This window comes from Colias eurytheme, chromosome 22, assembly GCF_061535395.1.
Source record: "Colias eurytheme isolate Ceu_HAF_F1 chromosome 22, ilColEury1 Martin Lab GWU primary, whole genome shotgun sequence".
Lineage (NCBI taxonomy): Eukaryota > Metazoa > Arthropoda > Insecta > Lepidoptera > Pieridae > Colias > Colias eurytheme.
Genome location: NC_143001.1, coordinates 2,584,111 through 2,604,902, shown reverse-complemented (window position 1 = coordinate 2,604,902; position 20,792 = coordinate 2,584,111). Strand labels below are relative to the sequence as shown.

At 31.2% G+C, this 20,792-nt stretch overlaps 1 protein-coding gene across 4 annotated transcripts in view; it reads left to right on the top strand.

Moving 5' to 3' along the window:
• The window catches only part of LOC149898587 (multiple C2 and transmembrane domain-containing protein-like), a 42,273-nt gene extending 23,374 nt beyond the window's left edge, over positions 1-18,899 (top strand). For 2 of the 4 annotated variants that reach the window (XM_090114996.1, XM_090114995.1), the window contains exons 6-17: positions 8,903-9,054; positions 9,456-9,614; positions 10,549-10,735; positions 12,026-12,222; positions 12,518-12,731; positions 13,106-13,251; positions 15,094-15,239; positions 16,143-16,219; positions 16,705-16,811; positions 17,372-17,481; positions 17,999-18,096; positions 18,470-18,899. In XM_090114996.1, the coding sequence (XP_089971122.1) occupies positions 8,903-9,054; positions 9,456-9,614; positions 10,549-10,735; positions 12,026-12,222; positions 12,518-12,731; positions 13,106-13,251; positions 15,094-15,239; positions 16,143-16,219; positions 16,705-16,811; positions 17,372-17,481; positions 17,999-18,096; positions 18,470-18,544 (1,668 nt within the window). In that variant the 3' untranslated portion in view covers positions 18,545-18,899. Of the gene's footprint in view, positions 1-6,351; positions 7,003-7,673; positions 7,819-8,902; positions 9,055-9,455; positions 9,615-10,548; positions 10,736-12,025; positions 12,223-12,517; positions 12,732-13,105; positions 13,252-15,093; positions 15,240-15,445; positions 15,503-16,142; positions 16,220-16,704; positions 16,812-17,371; positions 17,482-17,998; positions 18,097-18,469 lie in introns of those variants that run through there. The other 2 variants (XM_090114997.1, XM_090114998.1) reach the window with 2 other exon arrangements.
• The last annotated feature ends 1,893 nt before the right edge of the window (positions 18,900-20,792 follow it).

Below are 20,792 nucleotides of genomic sequence, written 5' to 3'. Positions count from 1 at the left end.
CCTGTAGAACCGCCATCCTGTTACAAATGACTCGAAATTTTGTGTCAGTATCTCCCGGTCTATAAAGATTTTTTCGTCTGTTTTTTACGTCACATAGTTAATATAACGACGGATTAATCAAACAATAACAAATTGTACATTAATTGAAACAAATACGATAACACTCTTATGTTTACAAACAAGTTCCTATAAATACACAAGAATAAGGTACCACGTGAGTATATGATACAATCAATTTAATTAATAGCTAATCATTCGTAACAGTGCTAATGTGACCGCCCGTGAATGCCATATTAACATTATTATCGGCAAATTGTTTATGGAAAATCACGTTAATGCAATTAAACTGGTTCATAGGTATAAATATTTATAAATAATACAGTATGTTCTATAATGTATATCAATAGAAACAGATATCCTATTACGCTCGAAGAAAGTAAGATAGGATTGATATCGTGAATAATTATTGCACTTACAAAAATTTCTAGGTAAAAATAGAAATAACTATTTATATTGCAAACTATACGATCATATCGCTTAAATTTCTAAATTACTTCAATTTGTAATTATTGTAGCTTTTGTAGCTACGTATAAAGTTAGAGCGTATACGCACTATGCGGGTAGCCGCATTGCGGGTAGCCGTGCGGCTGACCGCAAGCACAATTATGTACGTAATATTCATTTCTATTCTTAAAGTCCATACCTACCTATATCTATATAATAACATAACTTAAAACGCCAATATTTTAGATCATTCTAGTGTTTGAAAACAATAATTTCTCCATATTAGGTTTCATATACCTAAATAAAACAAAGAAAACACAAGATTCCAGAAACACTCTTCTTTCATCTTTAAATTTCTAATACATATATCACATTTCCAGACAGCTAGAAAATTTTCCAATATGGCGCCTCCTTTATGTCAGCAGTTCCTTTGTCATACCCACAGTCATACCTTATAAATTAGTTCTTTGCTCAGTGTAGAGTTAGACAATAGACGTGCCTTGAAGATTGAAATATATTGTAATAGAAAGCTAAAAGGACAAAACTGTCGATTAAATTATAATAATGAAAATACATTATCATATCTTTGACTATTATATTATTACTAGCGGTCCGCCCCGGCTTCGCCCGTGGTACATATGAAAAATAGATGTTGGCCGATTCTCAGACTTACCCGATATGCACAGAAAATTTCATGAGAATCGGTCCACCCGTTTCGGAGGAGTATGCAGACTAACATTGTGACACGAGAATTTTATATATATACTAGCGGTCCGCCCCGGCTTCGCCCGTGGTACATATGAAAAATAGATGTTGGCCGATTCTCAGACTTACCCGATATGCACAGAAAATTTCATGAGAATCGGTCCACCCGTTTCGGAGGAGTATGCAGACTAACATTGTGACACGAGAATTTTATATATAAGATATTACTAGCGGCCCGCCCCGGCTTCGCCCGTGGTACATATGAAAAATAGATGTTGGCCGATTCTCAGACTTACCCGATATGCACAGAAAATTTCATGAGAATCGGTCCACCCGTTTCGGAGGAGTATGCAGACTAACATTGTGACACGAGAATTTTATATATAAGATTATAATATACTATTTCTGTCAAAAGTTTGAACGAGCGGTGAGGGTAATCAACTCGAACCGGTACCTACTCATAATACAAAGATACATAGAAGGAAGTTTCTTAAATTAGAAGATACCAACATACACCACTAAAAAGCGAAAAATACAATAGGTATAATATAAAAACAATTTAAAAGTCGCTACAGAGAACGTAAGTTGTGATAAATGCACTCATTGCAAATCCGAAAAGAATTTCATTTCTGGTGGAAGGTACCTCAGTCATAAGAGAGGAGAAACAATTTATAAATACTGCTGAAAATTCAAATTCACCTGAAATGCCTCTTTCGCGTGAGAGAGACGAAAATTATAGCTTTAATCATCCCCGCTTTTGCATAAAGCTCAGTATTGTATGGAAATTTCCGAATAATACAAAATCCCTATATGTGTAGCTGTATTTCTCGATATTAAGGTTTTTACCTTAATTCGATAAAATTCTGCACATGAATTACGTCTAGACCACCATCGTATAATTGCGGTGTTTATGGTTTAGAGATAGGACTAACCAGTTATTTATTTATTGTATATGGTAATAAAAAAGATGAACAAATAGATATTAAGAACGAAAATTTCACAACTAACGACCACATTTATATTCTCGCTGTTAAATAATTCATTAAATTTTTTAATGAATAAAGAGAACGTAAAAGCAAAACCGCCAATTAAGCTAGTTAGACCGTTGGGACAGGCATTGTACTTGAATGTGGGACATTTGGAATTAATTGACTGTGCATTAATATGTCCATATATTCTCCTGAGATTAGACTCAACGGCCATAATTTATTAATGCGTACAAATGCAGTGTGTCAATAAGTTGATACCATTATGTAATTTTAAGTAATATTCGTTACGAGCGCGTTCAGTTCCGACATTGAATTTTATTTTTTTTGGATCAAGTGCAAACTTTATGTATGCAAATACAGTGTATATATAATTGTTCAGAGAAAAATATTATTGTATGAGCGTCTGTGGAATTACTCGGCACGACTAGGCACGTCAAAGGTCTAGTAAAATTATGTTAACTACCCGTACATAATTATATTAAGCTAGTACATAAAAACCCGTTTCCCAGATCAAAATAATATGTAGATCATACATCTCAATTACCCAAAAGTTTCATCATCCATATCATTTATCATTCTTGCCAAAAGTACCTAAAAGGGATCCTTTTGATACATAACCATTCGTTTTGATTAAATACTATGGGCTACTCTAAATTGCTTTCACGCCAGTAAGAATATATTCACCAAAACGGGACATTTCCTGAGCTCGGTATCTGAGTTAAGCTCCTTATAAGCTTAACCATTTTTACGTTTGCTTTTACAAATTTATCACGATAAAATCGTAGTCCGGATAATTATTTTGTTAACATTGGGTCTGGGGATTAAAAGCTAATAAATTGGTTATAATTTTGAGATTAACTATTAACTATTTAAATTGTTATATCGCGTAATCCTGCACTTGATTTTGTAGAAAATAATATAAATGAAAAGAAATATATTTCTTAACGTGCGAAGGAAATAAAACATTTACACCATAAGCATAAACTTTGTTAGTGTTTCTGATTATTAGAATTTGAAATTTGTCACGAGACAAATTTATATTATATTTGTTGATTTTACTCAACTACCCATCAAGTGAAAACGTGACCAACAAAGAAGCATTGTGATTATTGAATTTATAATTAATATTGTATATGAATGAGCCAATATTTGGCTTAAAGAAGACAAACATCGAATTTCAATTTCTATTAGTGCTATATAAACTAACGAACTTCATAAACAATCATGTAAAACCGTCCTAAATGGGTTTTTTTCTGATTTATGAGTCATAAATTTGCCGTCACATAAGCTACGTAGGTATATGACGTCACGAGTAATAATGATGTAAGGAAAAGTAATAACAAATATTATTGGACAGTAAATAACGACTCCATTTGTATTGTTATCTAACTTATTTACCTTATGTACACTACCGTCGTCCACACTGATCAATGTAATCTGTAATTCTATTCGGTTCACAGATATTTGAGATTATTTTTATTGACATTGCTATATACACTTTACTAAATTGAATAAAGCTTTCACATCTCCTATTTTTATCTTATTACTAGCTGCGGTTTCACTCGCATTGCTCCGCTCCTGTTGGTATCAGCTTGATAATATATAACCTATAGCCTTCCTCGATAAATGGGCTATCTAACACCGAAAGAATTTTTCAAATCGGACCAGTAGTTCCTGAGATTAGCGCGTTCAAACAAACAAACAAACTATTCAGCTTAATAATATACTAGCGGTCCGCCCCGGCTTCGCCCGTGGTACATATTTCACAATAAAAGGTAGCCTATGTTCTTACAGAGGGACTAAAGATTATCTGTGCCAAATTTCATCAAAATCGGTCCAGTAGTTTAATATTATGTAAAGATTATCTCCTTTGTCTTTTCGTATTGAATTAGTCCATCAATTTCAGACTGGTGTTAATGGACATTAAGTTTGCTTGTTAATTTGAACCCTTATCAATGTCAGTCTTTCGAGATAATGTTGGTAACTATTCTATTTGCCGGGAGACTATCCTTTACTTTTCATGACAGCAAAAGTGATTAATTTCCTTCTTTGCAAGAAGGATAGCTCGAATTTTCGGACGTCGTTAACCACAAGATAGCAAAGTCCTCTATTTCAAGTCTGAAATTATTGGAATTTTCAATGTTTTAAAAGTAAACGCAAGCATTAGCAGTGTCAGCACTAATACTATCCAGACGAAAGTTTTTCGCTGCAATTTTCTAGAATCTAGGGTGAAGTCTGTAAAATATTACCCATTTAGGAAATTTACGATAGCTTTCTTATCTACAAAATGTATTTTTCGTATCCCTGATATGATGAATCTATAATATCATTGGCTCTAGATTGTACCTAAATATGGAGACGAATTGAAACATAATATATTGCTGCGGAAAATCTCGTATACGCTGAATAGAAGTTTTATTCTCAAAAGAAATATTAAAATTAAGGCTGAAGAAAGTTATAACACAAGACACGGACAGGAAAATTTTTACTAGGAAAAAATATGTTACCCTCATTACTGTAATTTGTGTAGCATATATTTTTTTTACTATAAGATTATACGTTATCGCACGATCGTCGTTCTTCATGTTCCATTTTCATCTATTTTATAATATTATAGTAGTAACAAAATGTATCCCGAATGTGGGCAGAAATAATTTCGTCAATATCAGTTTAGCAACATTTATTCGAATTGAAAGACGCTTATTATATTTATGTACAAGTAGAATACTTTATCAGAATATGTCTGTTGATGACGAATGAATTTTATTAATTCAAATCTATCTATAAAATACAAAATATCAGGACCAACTACTAATAGGTACACCTAATATACAAAATAATAAAAAAACGCAACGATTATACTATCATTATAGTTATACTACCTAGTACCTACCTATACTGATTACTACATAAATGACAAAGCATAAAACATAAAAATTAAACATTGTAAAAGAGGAACAAAAACATTACAAGGACATGCCATAACTGAGTAATTTGCACACCATATCGCTGTGTACAATCTCTTATCTTGATTGTAGCTTAAAAGGGTTTTAGATGCACTTTAAAAGGCTAACACCATTAGCTAACTTCAACACTCTTATCATACATGGCATAGGTTTGAGTACTAAAATTGGCAAATACAAAAAGCATTGATTTTTTTATTTAGCCACTAATTAATTATTTTTAAATGTAAACTATTACGTACCATACATGGGCTATGGCAAAAGTATCGACTTACTAATAAAATGTTACATGAAGAAAATGATGAAACAAAGAATAATACAATAAGAAACGTTATTGCAATTAACTATTTTCAACTAGTTTCAAATGTGTAATCTTTTTTTACACTTGTAAAAGTTTACACGAACAAAAAAATTCGCGTTTGAATTAGAAAACTAGCAAGGTCTGTGATAAATTAAATACACATCTCGTTTATATCCGATCTAATGTTATTTTATAAATGGATCTATTATCGAAGCTACAATATTATTGTACAATTCCCTGGATTGCTGCCAATTTAGTAGACGTAAGTAGGTATGATTTTTTTGAGTACACACTTAGTAAAGTTTTCATAACAGTAAAAACTTTTCACGATAGCATCGTAAAAATAAAAAGTTAACGTTATGAGAAGTTGGATTTTATCTTAATGTTGATTATATCTTAAGCCGTAAACATAATTAACAATAAAGATTTTTCTTTAAATTAATTAAATGCGCGGAAAATAAAATAGTAAAGCCTTTTTTATGAAAATTAAATTTTAAGTTATGTATCTGCATAAAATGTAAAAAGCTACAATTTCGTTCTGTAACGAAGAAAATATTCAAAACGAAATACATAAAAGCTTGAAATCCACTTTCAGTGAACTGTTTTTAAAAAAGCCAAGACAAATAATATAAGAAATATTCTTATCCTAGATGTGAATTGCACCGTTTTATCGCAAACTATTACGGTTGCATGAAGTTGAATAGAACAAACGGTTTACGTGATCTAACACTTATGTAGTAACTACTATATTTTAGCTCTTAAACATCGTTTACGAGGAAGGAAAACATCTGTTTTAGCATACAGCAACATTTAAACAACGCACACCAATTAACACTTTCGCACGATCGTCATCATATAAAATATATATCCTCACTTAAAACTACACACTTTGTATTGAATTAAAATTCTTTGAATTAAAGATACTCACTATATCTTCAAAACAATATACTTCTACGATATCCTAAGAAAACGCACACTAAATTATCTACTACATATTCTTCTTCCTAGAAATGCGCCCATTCGGTAGCTACGTCGAACAGCCTCCATTTATTTTATCCCCAAACTGTGCAAAGCTGTAAACACAAGCCAGTGATTATTTGGAAACAAACAGTTGAACTGGAATAACAAAAATGTCGGAAATGGAGCACAAAATGGAACGTTTCAAGAACAGAATAATGAGACTTCACGAGAAAATACAAGACCAAGTACAGAATAAGATAGAAAGATCTAAACTATCGAGATTCGTGTCGCATCTATCAGATGACAAAAGTTCGATCGACTCAATGGACAGGGATAGTATTGATAAATCGTCTATAGATTCTAAAGAACACAAGTCTGATAGCATTCCTTCAGTTATAATAGATGAGCCTAGTATTACCGCAGACCCAAAGGAAATTTGTAAAGACTTTTTAACTATTGAGAAACATGGAGTGCTCTACAGAAAATGTCGATCAGCGACAAACTTGAATATAGACGATGATTATAGTTTCCACAGTTCGAGTGATTCGTGCTACTCGTGTTTATCTTCGAGTGATGAACGGTAAGTTTGTTGTTATTGCATCTACTGTTATGTATACTATAATTTACGGCTAAGAAGTCACATGTAAACAAATTACCCAAAATAAGTGTTAAATAAAATGCACGACGATTTGCTAAGATTACAAGTATATGTATTTTATTACTAAATAATGTATTCTCTTGTAAATCCTAACATTTTAATATTATCGCATTTCTAGTTTTGATTATCGAAATGAAAATCTTGTCTTCATGGGTGATCTTAATTCTGGGATCTTCATGTAAAAGTATTAACTATTAACGGTCAATGGCTTCATAAAGTTTTCCTATCTAATATCTCAAGGATCCTTATAGCGTCTGACGACATCTTTTTTACAATGGTCTTATAGAGGACTTGTTAAAACGTGTCACATAGCTTTATGGAAATATGATTACATTTTGTCTATAATTGCAGTGAAAATTATTACTAATGAAGTAGATAGCTATATCGTCAAATATTTGCTTGCTTTGAATGTGATATTACAGTAAAAATATGGTCTTATACGTGATCCCTGAATAGCGTCAGCCAATTTGTTTCTTTTAACGATTTTATTAGATATCGTCATTGTATTGACCTATGAAAAGGATTTGCTTAGGAGCACATACTTATTTACTTAGCCTTCAAAGAACTTACTGAAAATAAATACAAATCCACAGAAGCGAAATCAGACCAAGAGCTGGCAGTCTCCCCCCTGGACAGAGTGTCGACGTTCCGTTCGCTATAAACACATGTTCAGACATAATAGAGAAGATTGGCAGTCGATTTCCAGGGTTAAAGAATAGAAGCGACAGGATTCATAGGGTATAGTTGTGTGTATACGCCTTATTAACAAATGGTGTGGTAACGTGGTTCTTAAAAGGCCAGCAAAGCCACTTGTAACACCAACAATGTTGTGCGATGTTGAATTGACATCAGGGGGAATTACCATAATGTGTTAAAGCAGTTTTAATTCCAGTGTGAGAAAATGAAAGAGCTATATAGATTGTCTAGCGCCATCATTTTCTCACACTGGACTAAAAACTGCTTTAGGAAATCATGCTAACTCCCCTAAATGGCCTTCTGGTTCATTTGCTTGCTCTGCCATAAAAAAACATTTTAATAAAGAACATGGTCAATATTTGTTGTGTTATTTGTCTTGGGGTCTACTAATACTGTACTAATGGTGTATTTCGTTGGTGTGGTGTACTAACATTTATGTAGATATATTGGGTATAATATAGTTGAATCATATTATTTTATAGATTTCACGGTTGTGGTTACCATTTATGTTCTTATTTACTTAGCTATAAGTTCTCTAGTACTTAAGGTATTAGTTGCTTAATTTTTCATCTATGAAACTGTATAATATAATGCCTACTATGTAACTTTGAATCAAAACAATGTGTTTTTATGTCTATGTGTATTTGTGTTACTAACATTTTATTTAAGAAACCAAATATTAAGCGTATTCATTACATTTATCCAGATTCGTAATCTTCCAACCCACACTAAGCTTTAATAACAATCAAGGATTTCCAAAAGAAAGATCCTTAACATTTTTCCCTACACATCTTAACTAAGTAATTGAGAGTATGTTTTTGTATTAACTAGAGCGAGACATTACAACAAATTACTACACAAGACAGTAAGTAGTTCATTTAATGTTACGATAAAATTGATGTGCAATTCTATTTATTGCGTTATGTATATACCTTTATATATATATGCCTTTATTCGACGGTATATGCCTTTTATTCGACGCGTAATAAATCTTAAGGTTGATATATTATATGAATCTGTCAATGGATTTGAGTGATTACTTTTCCACCTAAAAATCTAGAATGGATTCTTTCTTCGCGTTTTTCACATATTCTGATAATATACCCTTTATAATCCTTAATTGCAGTACCTCCTAAAGAACACGCGTTTAAGTGACGTCAACAAGCGGCTAAAAGCTCAAATATGGAGTTCGGTGGTGACGATCGTGTTAGTGGAAGCGAAGAACCTCCCTCCTATGGATCTGGACACGAGATCGAGCGACCCTTACTGCAAATTTAGGTAAGATTTGTAACTAGCCGGACAATATAGCTTTAAAAATTTTGAAGAAATTTTACAATCAGTACAGTAGTTTCAGTAATATTTCCCAATGAGAATTGATACATTTAATTTCTCCTTCAAACCAACAAACTTGTCTTATAATATAAGTATTCACTTATCTGATACCTGCAACATCGACATAATATGAGATAGAAAGTCATCAGTAGGTACTTTTCCCAAAAATATTCATCTATCTTCCCACTTAAATCAATTCCGACGTTCCAAGGATTATCCCTTACAAATACACATATGTATTTTTTAACTGTCAGCAAATAAAGTTTTCAATACATACGACACAAAAAGATCGATCATACAAAAGAACATCCGTTTGATTCTATTTCTGTTACACACATTGTTAACAGGTTAGGTAACGAGAAATATAAGAGCAAGGTAGTATGGAAATCTTTACATCCATCGTGGTTGGAGCAATTTGATCTGCATCTGTATGATGATCAGGAACAAATACTGGAAGTCACTGTGTGGGATAAGGATAAACAGACGAAAGACGACTTTTTGGGAAGGTAAATAAAGTTCATATTCATTTGATACAAGTAAATTCAAGAGAGCAATTGCTAGTGAAGGAATGATGTTGAAGCATTGATGCCAAAATTCATAATTCGCACATAAGAAGAATATGTAGATACCTTCATCAAAGCGTATTGAAATAACACAAAATCGTTTTCGTATGATTCTCGCAAAATGCGCAAAGGCTTGCCAATTTATCTGCTGTTTTAGATATAGATAATATATTAGTTTCTGTTTAAAAATTATAAAATTAGTTTAAGTTGTCTGAAATTTACCGGCAAATTTGAATTTTAAACCCTACTTTGTTATAAAGTCGGACTTAAATGAATTTAACAATTTGTGTTCCAAACTTTCAAGTTACTTTAATAAAATGAAGAAATAAAGGCAGTAGTAATTAGTTTAAACAATTGAAAAGTTTTCAACTAAGTTAGAAGTTTAAGTATTTTATTAGAGTAGGTAACGAAAATAACATCAAATCAGTAAAATCGTTGTTTTCCAAATGTCCGGAAACGAACCTATTTGCTGACGTAACTGTGCCATTATCTTTAAATAGTTTGACATACATACAATGTATACGGTACTTATCAAACCTTGACCTAGTGGTAGTTCTATTATCTCCCCGTTTTAGCCCATGAGTTCACGTGGTACCTATTAAAATTTTTATGTATCGGTCCTATCTACTGCAGGCTTATTTGTCTTTGCATAATTTGTTCAATTGTTTTAATAGCTTTCTGTGTGATTGAATATAACAAACATAAAAACTTTAGCATCTTTGGTATAATTAGAACCTTTCAGACTTATTCATTTACCCTTAAATACCTGAGTCCTGATGCTTGATCGAAAGTATATACCAAAGGGCGTTTCAAAGATAAAATTCACCTATCTACCTATTATTTCTTACATGAACCTACTCCAATATTCTCATTTCAGATGCACAATAGACCTATCAAAGTTAGAAAGAGAAAAAACCCACAACATATGGAAGGATCTAGAAGATGGGAATGGACAGATATTTTTACTCCTAACTATAAGTGGTACAACTCAATCGGAAACAATTACGGATCTGGCTAGCTATAGAGAAAATCCTAGAGATATACTGAATATTGAAAAGAGATATGTAAGTAATGAAGACCCTGTATTTATATTTCATGATCAAATGTTTAGTTGATTTGTGTACACTCTTTAATAAGATCTTCACTGCAAATATATTGCTTCTAAAAATGTAGGTAGGTAATTCCTTATTATTTATCCTACTTTATTGAACTACAACGCTAATAACACAACACGATATTGTCCTAATAATTTTCGAACTCTTAGCATACTTCAATAATAGAACATGTTTTAATGTTATCAATAATTGATTTTTAATAGAAATTTAATCACTCCATTTTCTGAATATTCACACGTGGCTCCGCAAACGAACAGTCCACAGCTCACAGCAGTTACAGTTTTAATAATATTATATCCATTACTTGTCATAACACCATTTGTTATAATAAAAGGGAAGAAATTGACTTTGGGGACACAGTATTAGGTATATTTGTAGTTCGGCAGTCTTGTCTTCTTCGTAGATTGTGAATGTTCGTGAACTAATTTGTTCAGGTGCATTCGGGCATCCGAATAACGGGGTATATGCAATAATATTAAATAAATACGTGACTTGTGGTTAATTAAACAAATATTATTATTAGACATCGGATTATATGCACTAACAAAATGCCAAAATATGCATGCAAATATGCACTAAAAAAGGCCGAAATATGCACTAAAAACGACTGCTATGCCTAAAATATGCACTATACAAAATCAAAAAACCTTTATTATTTTTATATATTTAAATCAAAGATTGTACAAAAACAGTGAAATTTTCTTGAAATTAAGTAAGTATAGTTTTTGTGCCAATATAAAATTAAGCATTTTTACCAAATTTTCGAGCGCAAATTTGTGACGTTTGTCACCCGCCAGTCTTGCCACCTTAGACCTTTCCGGGCTAAATCTAGCCCTTTTTTGGAATTCAACCCGTGTTTTAAGTTTTTAGCCTCAAAAGGGTAATCTAGCCCTATTTTGAATGGCTCAAAATTTACTTAAATTTTACCATGCCAAAATAGGGTTTGTTTACTTTACGTTCTGATTGGCTAATAAAGGTTAATTATTGACCAATCAAAACTCCCGCTACTTAACGAAATATGCATGATTGGGGAAAAAGGCTAAAATATGCACTAACGCCGTAATTAGAGAGTTTTATGCATTTGCATATGCAAATATGCAAATGCATATAATCCGATGTCTAATTATTATAATCCTGTTTATTTTTCACGATACTCACATTTTCCGGATTACCCGACGCGGACGTCTGGAATTCCCCGAATGCACTAATAATATTTTATTTTAATAATTTTTTATTTAGGCGTGGTTCCGCCTAAACGAACAATCCAGTGGTGTAGGATGGTTATGTGTCAAAGTGTATGGGGCTAAAGGTTTAGCAGCTGCGGATTTGGGAGGGAAATCTGATCCATTCTGCGTACTAGAATTGGGCAATGCAAGATTACAAACGCATACGGAATATAAGACTTTGACGCCTAATTGGATGAAGATATTCACTTTGTAAGTTTGGTGATTGTTACTTTTGATTCGGAAGCGAAAGAATAAGTCATTTTTGTACTAAGGTACTTTTACATTTCAAGTAAATTTCAAACTAGATTGACTTTCAGTCACTTTTTAAGAAGATGAAAATGATATGCCAATGTTACGGATGTAGCTTTCCAATGGCCAGAAAATTTAGTAATACTTACTGAAAGAAAATGCATTTAATAATGTTGAAATAAGTTTTTGGTTTCTTAAATATTTCAAAATAAATGTTCTTTTTTTTAATAATTACTAACCTCCTGGCACCTTTCAGTACAGTCAAAGACATAAGTTCGATTTTAGAGATAACAGTATATGACGAGGATCACGATCATAAAGTTGAGTTTTTGGGGAAATTAGCAATACCTCTGTTAAATATACGAAATGGGGAGAAACGATGGTTCGCGCTAAAAGACAAAAAGATGAGAGCTAGGGCGAAAGGCAACTACCCGCAAATTTTGTTGGAAATGTCTGTTATATGGAATCCGGTGAGTTCTTTTAATAATTGATAGAAAATATTCATTTTTTCCACGTGATCATTTGAAACTGTTTTAAAGTATTAGCTGTGTTTTACAGCCAATATAGTATGGAAATTTGAAGAGTTATGAGATAGTTTTATTTTTTATTCTGAGAACTTAGAATAACAATCTGACAAAAATTTTCGTTTTTGAGAAAATTTACTAATGCTTTACATATTTCTTTATAATCGTATCAATTCCGATGATTCAGTTGATTTTTAACTATAAGGTTAAAATCTCTTTATTCTTCAATAAGTATCTATATATTTGTTTATTCACCATCTGTCTTATTAAACTTTTTATTTTTAACAAAAAAATTTTATAAAACATTTTTTTTTTTTCAGTTAAAAGCAGCAATACGAGCGGTAAATCCAAAAGAGCCTAAGTACATGCACCAAGAGGCGAAATTCAAAAGACAAGTATTCATCCGAAACGTTATGAGGTTAAAAGCTATCATCATGTGGTTCATTGAAGTTGGGAAAATTTTACAGTAAGTTTTTTTATTATATTATTGAAGTGAAAACTTCCTTAGCGGCGTTGGGTATAAAATCTTAAACTCGCGTCAGGACACGTGGCCTGATCGAAAAAGCGTAAGACGGATGTTTTTTTTAGCCCTTATATTCCATGCGTAAGACGGATACCATTCCAAAATATCAAACATGCTGAACGTTTATAATCAAGTTTTCACTTCTGCCGGCACTCCCGGAGTGCAACCCGTCTTTTTTTTTATTATATTAAGTATTTTACACCTACTAACATCTAGGTACCTACTTAAATAAGATTGTTGTGTGTGGTGGGACATCATTTTCAGCCGACTTTAAAAAAGGCAGAGGTTTCTCAGTTTAACTGGTTTTTTTTTAAACGATTTTGATGATTATTTTTTATTTAAAACCTAGTCCGTCCTGTGGATCCGAATGGCGGTTATTTTTTTTGTTGTAAAAGACAAATACAAAATATTAAAGCATTAAAATAAATTGCTATAACTTCAGTGCAATTGTTTTTGAAATATTATTAAATGACGATCGCTAGATAGCAATTTTATTTTTAGATAAAAAGCAAATTATTTACAAGAATTGGTTTCATAAAAAATAAGTGGTCTAGTATAAATTCATGTAATACAAAATGCATAGACTCCCATTTTCTAAATTGACTAGGTACTTGAATATCAATTGAAATCGATTATTGATAACAATTGACGCGCTACCAACTAAAGTATCTATAAAAGGCAAGTTATTGTACCATTATGTTCACATAATAATATTCTGCCATTATGTTAACACATAATAATATAATACACCCATTTAAAACTACATATTAACATTCATAAAGATTACACATTCAATCCTAGAACATTATTTTATACTCTTTGGAAACAAATCGGTATTTGGGGGCAAAATCAGAAAAAAAAAGACGTGTGGCACTCGGGGACTGCCGCGGTAAAGCTATTGCATGCTATGCCTTCAAGCCACACCTCCGCGCCCGACCCCGTGGGGAGCGTGAGGTTTTTCGTTACGCAATTTCTGGATTCGGTCCCCGCGCTCAAGGCCCGCGATAGAAGCTATGCAATAGCTTAAAAATCTTGACACTGGCAAATAGTTATAGCACAGATAATCTGATAATACATTGTTATTATAACTATTGCTATAATAATATTATCTTCATGCCATAAAACATAGAAAAGGACATTGTGCAATCGAAATTGAAACTTTCTTTATCTGAGCCCGTTTAAAAATAATAACAATAAACACATAAACTCATTATAATGATAGTTATATTATTTTAAAACAGAACTCCGGATAAATCAGTTCATCCAAATTTATATCGCAATTTGGGTGTACAAGATTTATGTTGTCTACTCACGCAAAAATGTTCTACAATCGATATTTTTAATATTTACGAGAAGTTTCGTTAGTGAAGATTTAAATGTACACTATCAACTAACCACTAGTAGATTAGTATTTTTAATGATAAATATACGTAGTAAAAATAGATAATTAATATATTAATATAACAATTTGAGGTAACAATATGTAAAATGAAAATAAAATAGTATTTATGAACTCCATAAAACATGATTGCGGGGCGGTCTAGATTATATTATATTTGTTTTGTTTTGTTTTTTGATATTGGATGGCGCTATTTTCGAGCAAATATAATCCCATAGACAACAGAGTTGAGTTCTTGTCTATAATAAAAAAATATTATATAAATTGATTATTGTTACGATATAGTTCTTTATTAGCTTAGAATATAATGTTGTTTTTAATTTTAAATGATCACAGACAGTTTTATGTTTATTGTTTGTAAAATAATAATTATTATTTCTTTTCAGAGACTGTTTCGAATGGGAATCAAAAATATTATCCTTCATTGGTCTATTAGCGTGGCTTACCTTTTGTTACTACTATGAAATGTGGATGCTGCCATTTCTATTGCTCTTATTTTTCGCAAGGAATTGGCTGATATATAGATTGACGGGTTAGTACGGATTGATATTTTTGTCTTGTTTAGGAAAGTAGTAATGTATTGAGAATAGAAACCAAATTTGTTTATACTTATACAGGAAGTAATTAGCTATATATTCTTCTTTTGTGTCTGTGGTTGATATTTTTTCGTGTTAGTACTTAGTTATTTTTTTTTATTTCAAGTAATGCATCTTTTAATTTTCTGTTTTTCATTTATAGCCCAATTAAACATCTACAAAAGTCCTCGGGAATATTTAAAATCGTTTTTATTTAGTAGTAAGTTTTAATGTTGTTCGTGTGCATGCTTTACTTTATTTATAAGTACTAATTTTTATTAATTTTTATGTTCGTGTTACATTAATTTATAATTATAAATGTTGTTTTTGTGTTGTGGTATAATTCTGAAACATTATATACTTTCTACATTTAAAATATATAAGGACAAGTACTAAAAGTAGTAATGACCAAATTCGAACTAATTTATTCGAATTAATACCGTATACTATTATGAAATTGACCAAATATATCCAAGACAAAAAAAAACATGGTGATCTATCCCTGCCAGATCTCATCTTTTTCAATATCTGAAATTCGTCTTAACTTTTTCTTACTTACGTTATTTAGAAAATATTATTCTACCAAAAAGGCGGCAAAATTAAAAAAAATGTAACGCTTTTTAAAGTGAAACTTTTATTACATCGTCTCAAACTTTTTGGTCTGTGTAGCGCATGTCGCGTGTATCGCGGCTGCCGAGTAGGTATACCTACTCCGCAGCCGACCGTCTCGCGACATGCGCTACACAAAGCAGTGTTCGGAACCGTTCGGACAGTTTCACTTTTACCGTGCTTTCATAAAACCACACAACATTTTTTTGGTTAAATACATTAAATCAATTATTATAAGAAAATTATTTCAGGTGGCAACCCATTATTACTACCGGTGGATGATGATGATTTATTGGCTGAAGAGGACGATGAAGAAGATGTCGATAAGGTGATTTATTTATAATGCTTTATTATAGTTATTGAAGTGAAACTTCTTTATCGGGGTTGGACAAAAATTTAGTGTAACATTTTTGCGTTACGCCGTACGCGTGACATTTTTAAGGTCATAAAGAAGTTACGTGTGTACTCTAGTAAACGCATACAATTTTTTTTATATGTTTTACGTAATATTGAAGTGAAACTTCTCTAAGCGCGCTGAGAGTAAAATTTCAAGGTCGCGTCATGGCAATACCGTTACGTCCTGGAGTAAGTCGATGGTTTTGGTATCTTTGAATCTTGCCAAAGAAGTTTCACTTCTGACACGTGTACTCGGCATACACGCTCTTTTTTATACGTTTTTACAAATATAGGTTTTAATTATTTATAGTACGAATAAATAATAATTGTAACAGTAGAAATATTATGTTGTGTTCTTTTCTGTAGTTTTTCGTTACCAGTTAATTGTAGTACCGATATTTATTTATTTTTTAACAGGAAGAGAAAAAATCACTAAAAGAAAGGCTTCAAGCGATACAGGAAGTGACGCAAACAGTACAAAACGCGATTGGATATGTCGCGTCTTTGGGAGAAGCTGTTAAGAAGTATGTATAAATATATCAATTAAATTTATTTAGGAAGGAAATATTTAATTTTCAATTATTTTTCCATCAGTTTAAATTTCTATTCATCATCATCATCATCAGCCCATATACTTACGTTCCCACTGCTGGAACACGGGCCTCCTATGAGGGTACAGGCCATAATACACCACGCTGGCCAAGTGCGGGTTGGCGGATGACACATGTCGTCGAACTTTTGATTCTTCGACATGTCGGTTTCCTCACGATGTTTTCCTTCACTGTTCGAGCAAATTAAATTTCTATTGAAACGTCTTATTTTCACACAAATTATTATATTACTCAGAAATACAAAAGGTTTTTTTTAATGTTATAGGAGCTATTTGAAATGCTACCTACAGGTTACAAAATACAGTTATTTTTATTAGGTATAGATTTTTGTAACTAGCAATTTTGAATAGCCTATATTATGCGTGCGTAAGAGTGAAAAGTTTGACCCTACACATTTATTCCCTCAATTAAATTAATTGTGTTATACAATTTATGTTTATTCTCATTGAATAATATTTCAATTATTTTTTCAGCCTTATGAACTTCACGGTGCCATATCTTAGTTATTTAGCAATAATAATGCTTTTCGCGGCGATGACAGTGTTGTATATGATACCTCTAAGATATTTACTAATGGCGTGGGGTAAGTTAAATATTTTTAGTACTTTATTTATTACAATAATAGTGTTTTGTTTAAAAAATTCTAGTTAATATCTATTTAGCTTATCTGCCAATTAAATGACGGATAATGTAAGAGCGTATACGCACTATGCGGGTAGCCGCATTGCGGGTAGCCGTCCGGCTGACCGCAATCACAATTATGTACGTAATATTCATTTCTATGCGCACTGTGCGGTCTGCGGTAGCCGCATCGCAGTGCGCATAGAAATGAATGAAGCCGGACGGCTACCCGCAATGCGGCTACCCGCATAGTGCGTATGAACCCTTAGAAAATATACACGAAAAAGAGTTGAATACGCTTTATTATGACATAATGTTCAGTTATTGATGCGACTGGTCCTAATTAATTATATATTATTATAAAAAAAAAACACATGGTGATATTTTAGCAAAAGAATTGTCAATTTAAATAAGATATGGATTGACATGAGAATGACTAAAACTATACCGCATTATTTATATTATTTCTATCATTTTAGGTGTTAATAAGTTTACAAGAAAGATTTTAAGACCGCACACTATACCAAATAATGAAGTTTTAGACTTATTATCTAGAGTACCAGATGACGAAACTTTGGTAAGTATTGAAGTAGGTATTTTTTAACCAAAGTAACCATAATAAAAGCTTATAAAATAAAGTCTGATTCTTTAATTTTATTTTTAATAAAATTGTTTAAGAATTTATTGATGTGCAGCAATAAGGCTGCCTATTTGAACAAATGACGCCATCTCGTTATATTTTTTTATTATTAAGTAACTATATTTTTATAAATATTTAGTCTACCTCTATCTTTTTTGTGTTTGAAATAACTACTAGAATTGGCAAGCATTCGATTGAGAAATTATTGAAAAAAAAAAACAATCACTAGTCGAAACGAGAAACGATCGATTTTTCTCTTAAAATGTCTTAAATTAATTAAATTTCTTATTCTTAATAATATTTTTTACAGTTGGACGTTCGAGAACTAAAACCTCACCCACCGAGCGAGCGACGTGACGCAAAAAGGAAACACAAAGCTTCGTAACATTCGATAAAGATTCGTCAACGAATCAAACAATACATGGAATCTCTAGAAAATTAATAAAAAAAAATTTTTTTCGAATTTTTGTACAAAAAATGTTTTAATCTCTTCTAATTCTCAAATTCACAAAGCAACTAAACGCAACAAATGCACAAAGATAATAATTATGAACTGTAAAGATATTCGATTGTTGATTTGTTTGTTCTAGACTGGGAGATAGTACAGATCCAATAATTTATGTCACTATCTCCCGGTCTATTCGTATTTAACTCAAAAACAACTTGACGGATATTAAAAATTAATTTACCATTACAATCTTTATTACAATTTTTTACGATATTCGGCAAAATTTCGATTCCAAATATGTACAATTTTATTGGCTAAGCACAGATATAAACCAAAATTATTCTAATTATTTTTTATTAATTTGAAATTGTTGGCTATATAAAAGTTGGTTGGATTAGTGATCTTAATTCTTTGGGTTTTTACATTTTTGTATGAAATATTAAAAATTTAACCCTTAGAAGTAAATAGTACCTGGTGGAAACGTCCAAAAGTGATGAGTAAGTAAAATTAGATCTTGGAGATCTTTCAAATAATGACTGATTATATTAGCATTTTGATCCTATATGTTTTTTATATATTAATCCCGTTGTTTAAAGAAATAATAGAATATTAGAACGATGGTTAAAACAACAATATCATCTAGACACACTAAGTGATTGTAAATCTATATAATATCTCAATTGTTATAGTAAATTCTCGATTATTGAAGTAAATTATAGTCTTTCCTAAGTGTATAAATAAATTTGATTATATTTTTAACTCTTTACCATGCGTCTCTTCATCCATTTATATCTGATGGAAGTCAAAGATCAAATCTTTGATTCCGTGACATATTTTCATTTTTAAATTAACGCAAAGCAATTTATTTACGTATCTGTGATTGAATCCTCGTTATTTTAGAATTAAATCGTTCTCATTAAAATATAGCAACACCAAGGTTTATAAATAATATTATATGAAGCTTAAAAATCTTCCATTAATTTTTAGTATCGTTTATTAAATTAGATTTGCCGCTAGACGCTTCCATATTCCTTTAGATTTAAGAACATAATAGTATTATCGAAATTGAATATCTTTCTAAAAATGGTAATTAATTTCTGCAGTTCAGTTAATGCGTTACAATATTTTGACATTATTTTTTTTACATTCTCATAATATTAAGTTATATTTAAACATAGATAGTATAAGACTGAGACCAATCTCATAAATTTATTACAAAACTTAGATCATATTATAATAGACATTGTTGACTTTATTTAAAAACTCTTTGTCTTAAGTTTTATTAACCAATTTACTATTAAACTGCATTTAAAATTAAAGTATAGCATTTTGGACGTTTTTAAAACTATTTAATACAAGTAGAAATCATTAAAGCTATAAATGATCTTGCCTAACTATTATTTAGTTATTTTCATAAAAATTTACTCTAGTCGCAAAAAATATTTTCACCTTTGAAACATTGAGTTACTATGTACTACGTACTAGAGAGGACATCGCTACTACACTATTTGTTACACGAGTTAGAGCCAATTGTCTCAAACCATTTTTTTTGTTACATTGATTGGTTTTAATTTATAAGTAATAAGAGGCAGAATATCTACAAAGTGTATGACTCACTAACCGCCCCGCGCCGCGCACAGATTTTGTTCGTGGTGTCCTCTCTATACGTAATATGTAATACCTCAATGCTTTGAAATAATTATTTTCTTTCGATAAAATTATGCACAATTTCAAGCACTCTTTCATAATAATGCACATTTATGCACAAGAAAACTCACTGTAGTTTAAATATTAATTGAAATTGTGATATTTAACGCAATATTATAAGCTTAGATTGTTATATTGTCGATTTAGTATAAGATTTGTAACTTATTATTTTATGACAATTTCTTCTATATCTATAAATCTTGTATAAAACTTTCTATAATTATAAGTAATTGTATTGATCGGAAAATGTACCTACATTTAATGTTTCACATTCATCATCATCATTAATTATTAAATTGTATTCATTTTCTTTGAAAATAATACTTGTGAAAATAAATGCAAAAAATATTTATTTGACTTGACTTCATATCTGTGTCTAAATGTATTTTTCTCGTTGAAAACTTTCTAACTATTAATAAGTACCTATACAATATTATAAATAATTTGTGTCGTTTAAAAAATGAGAATACTATTATTA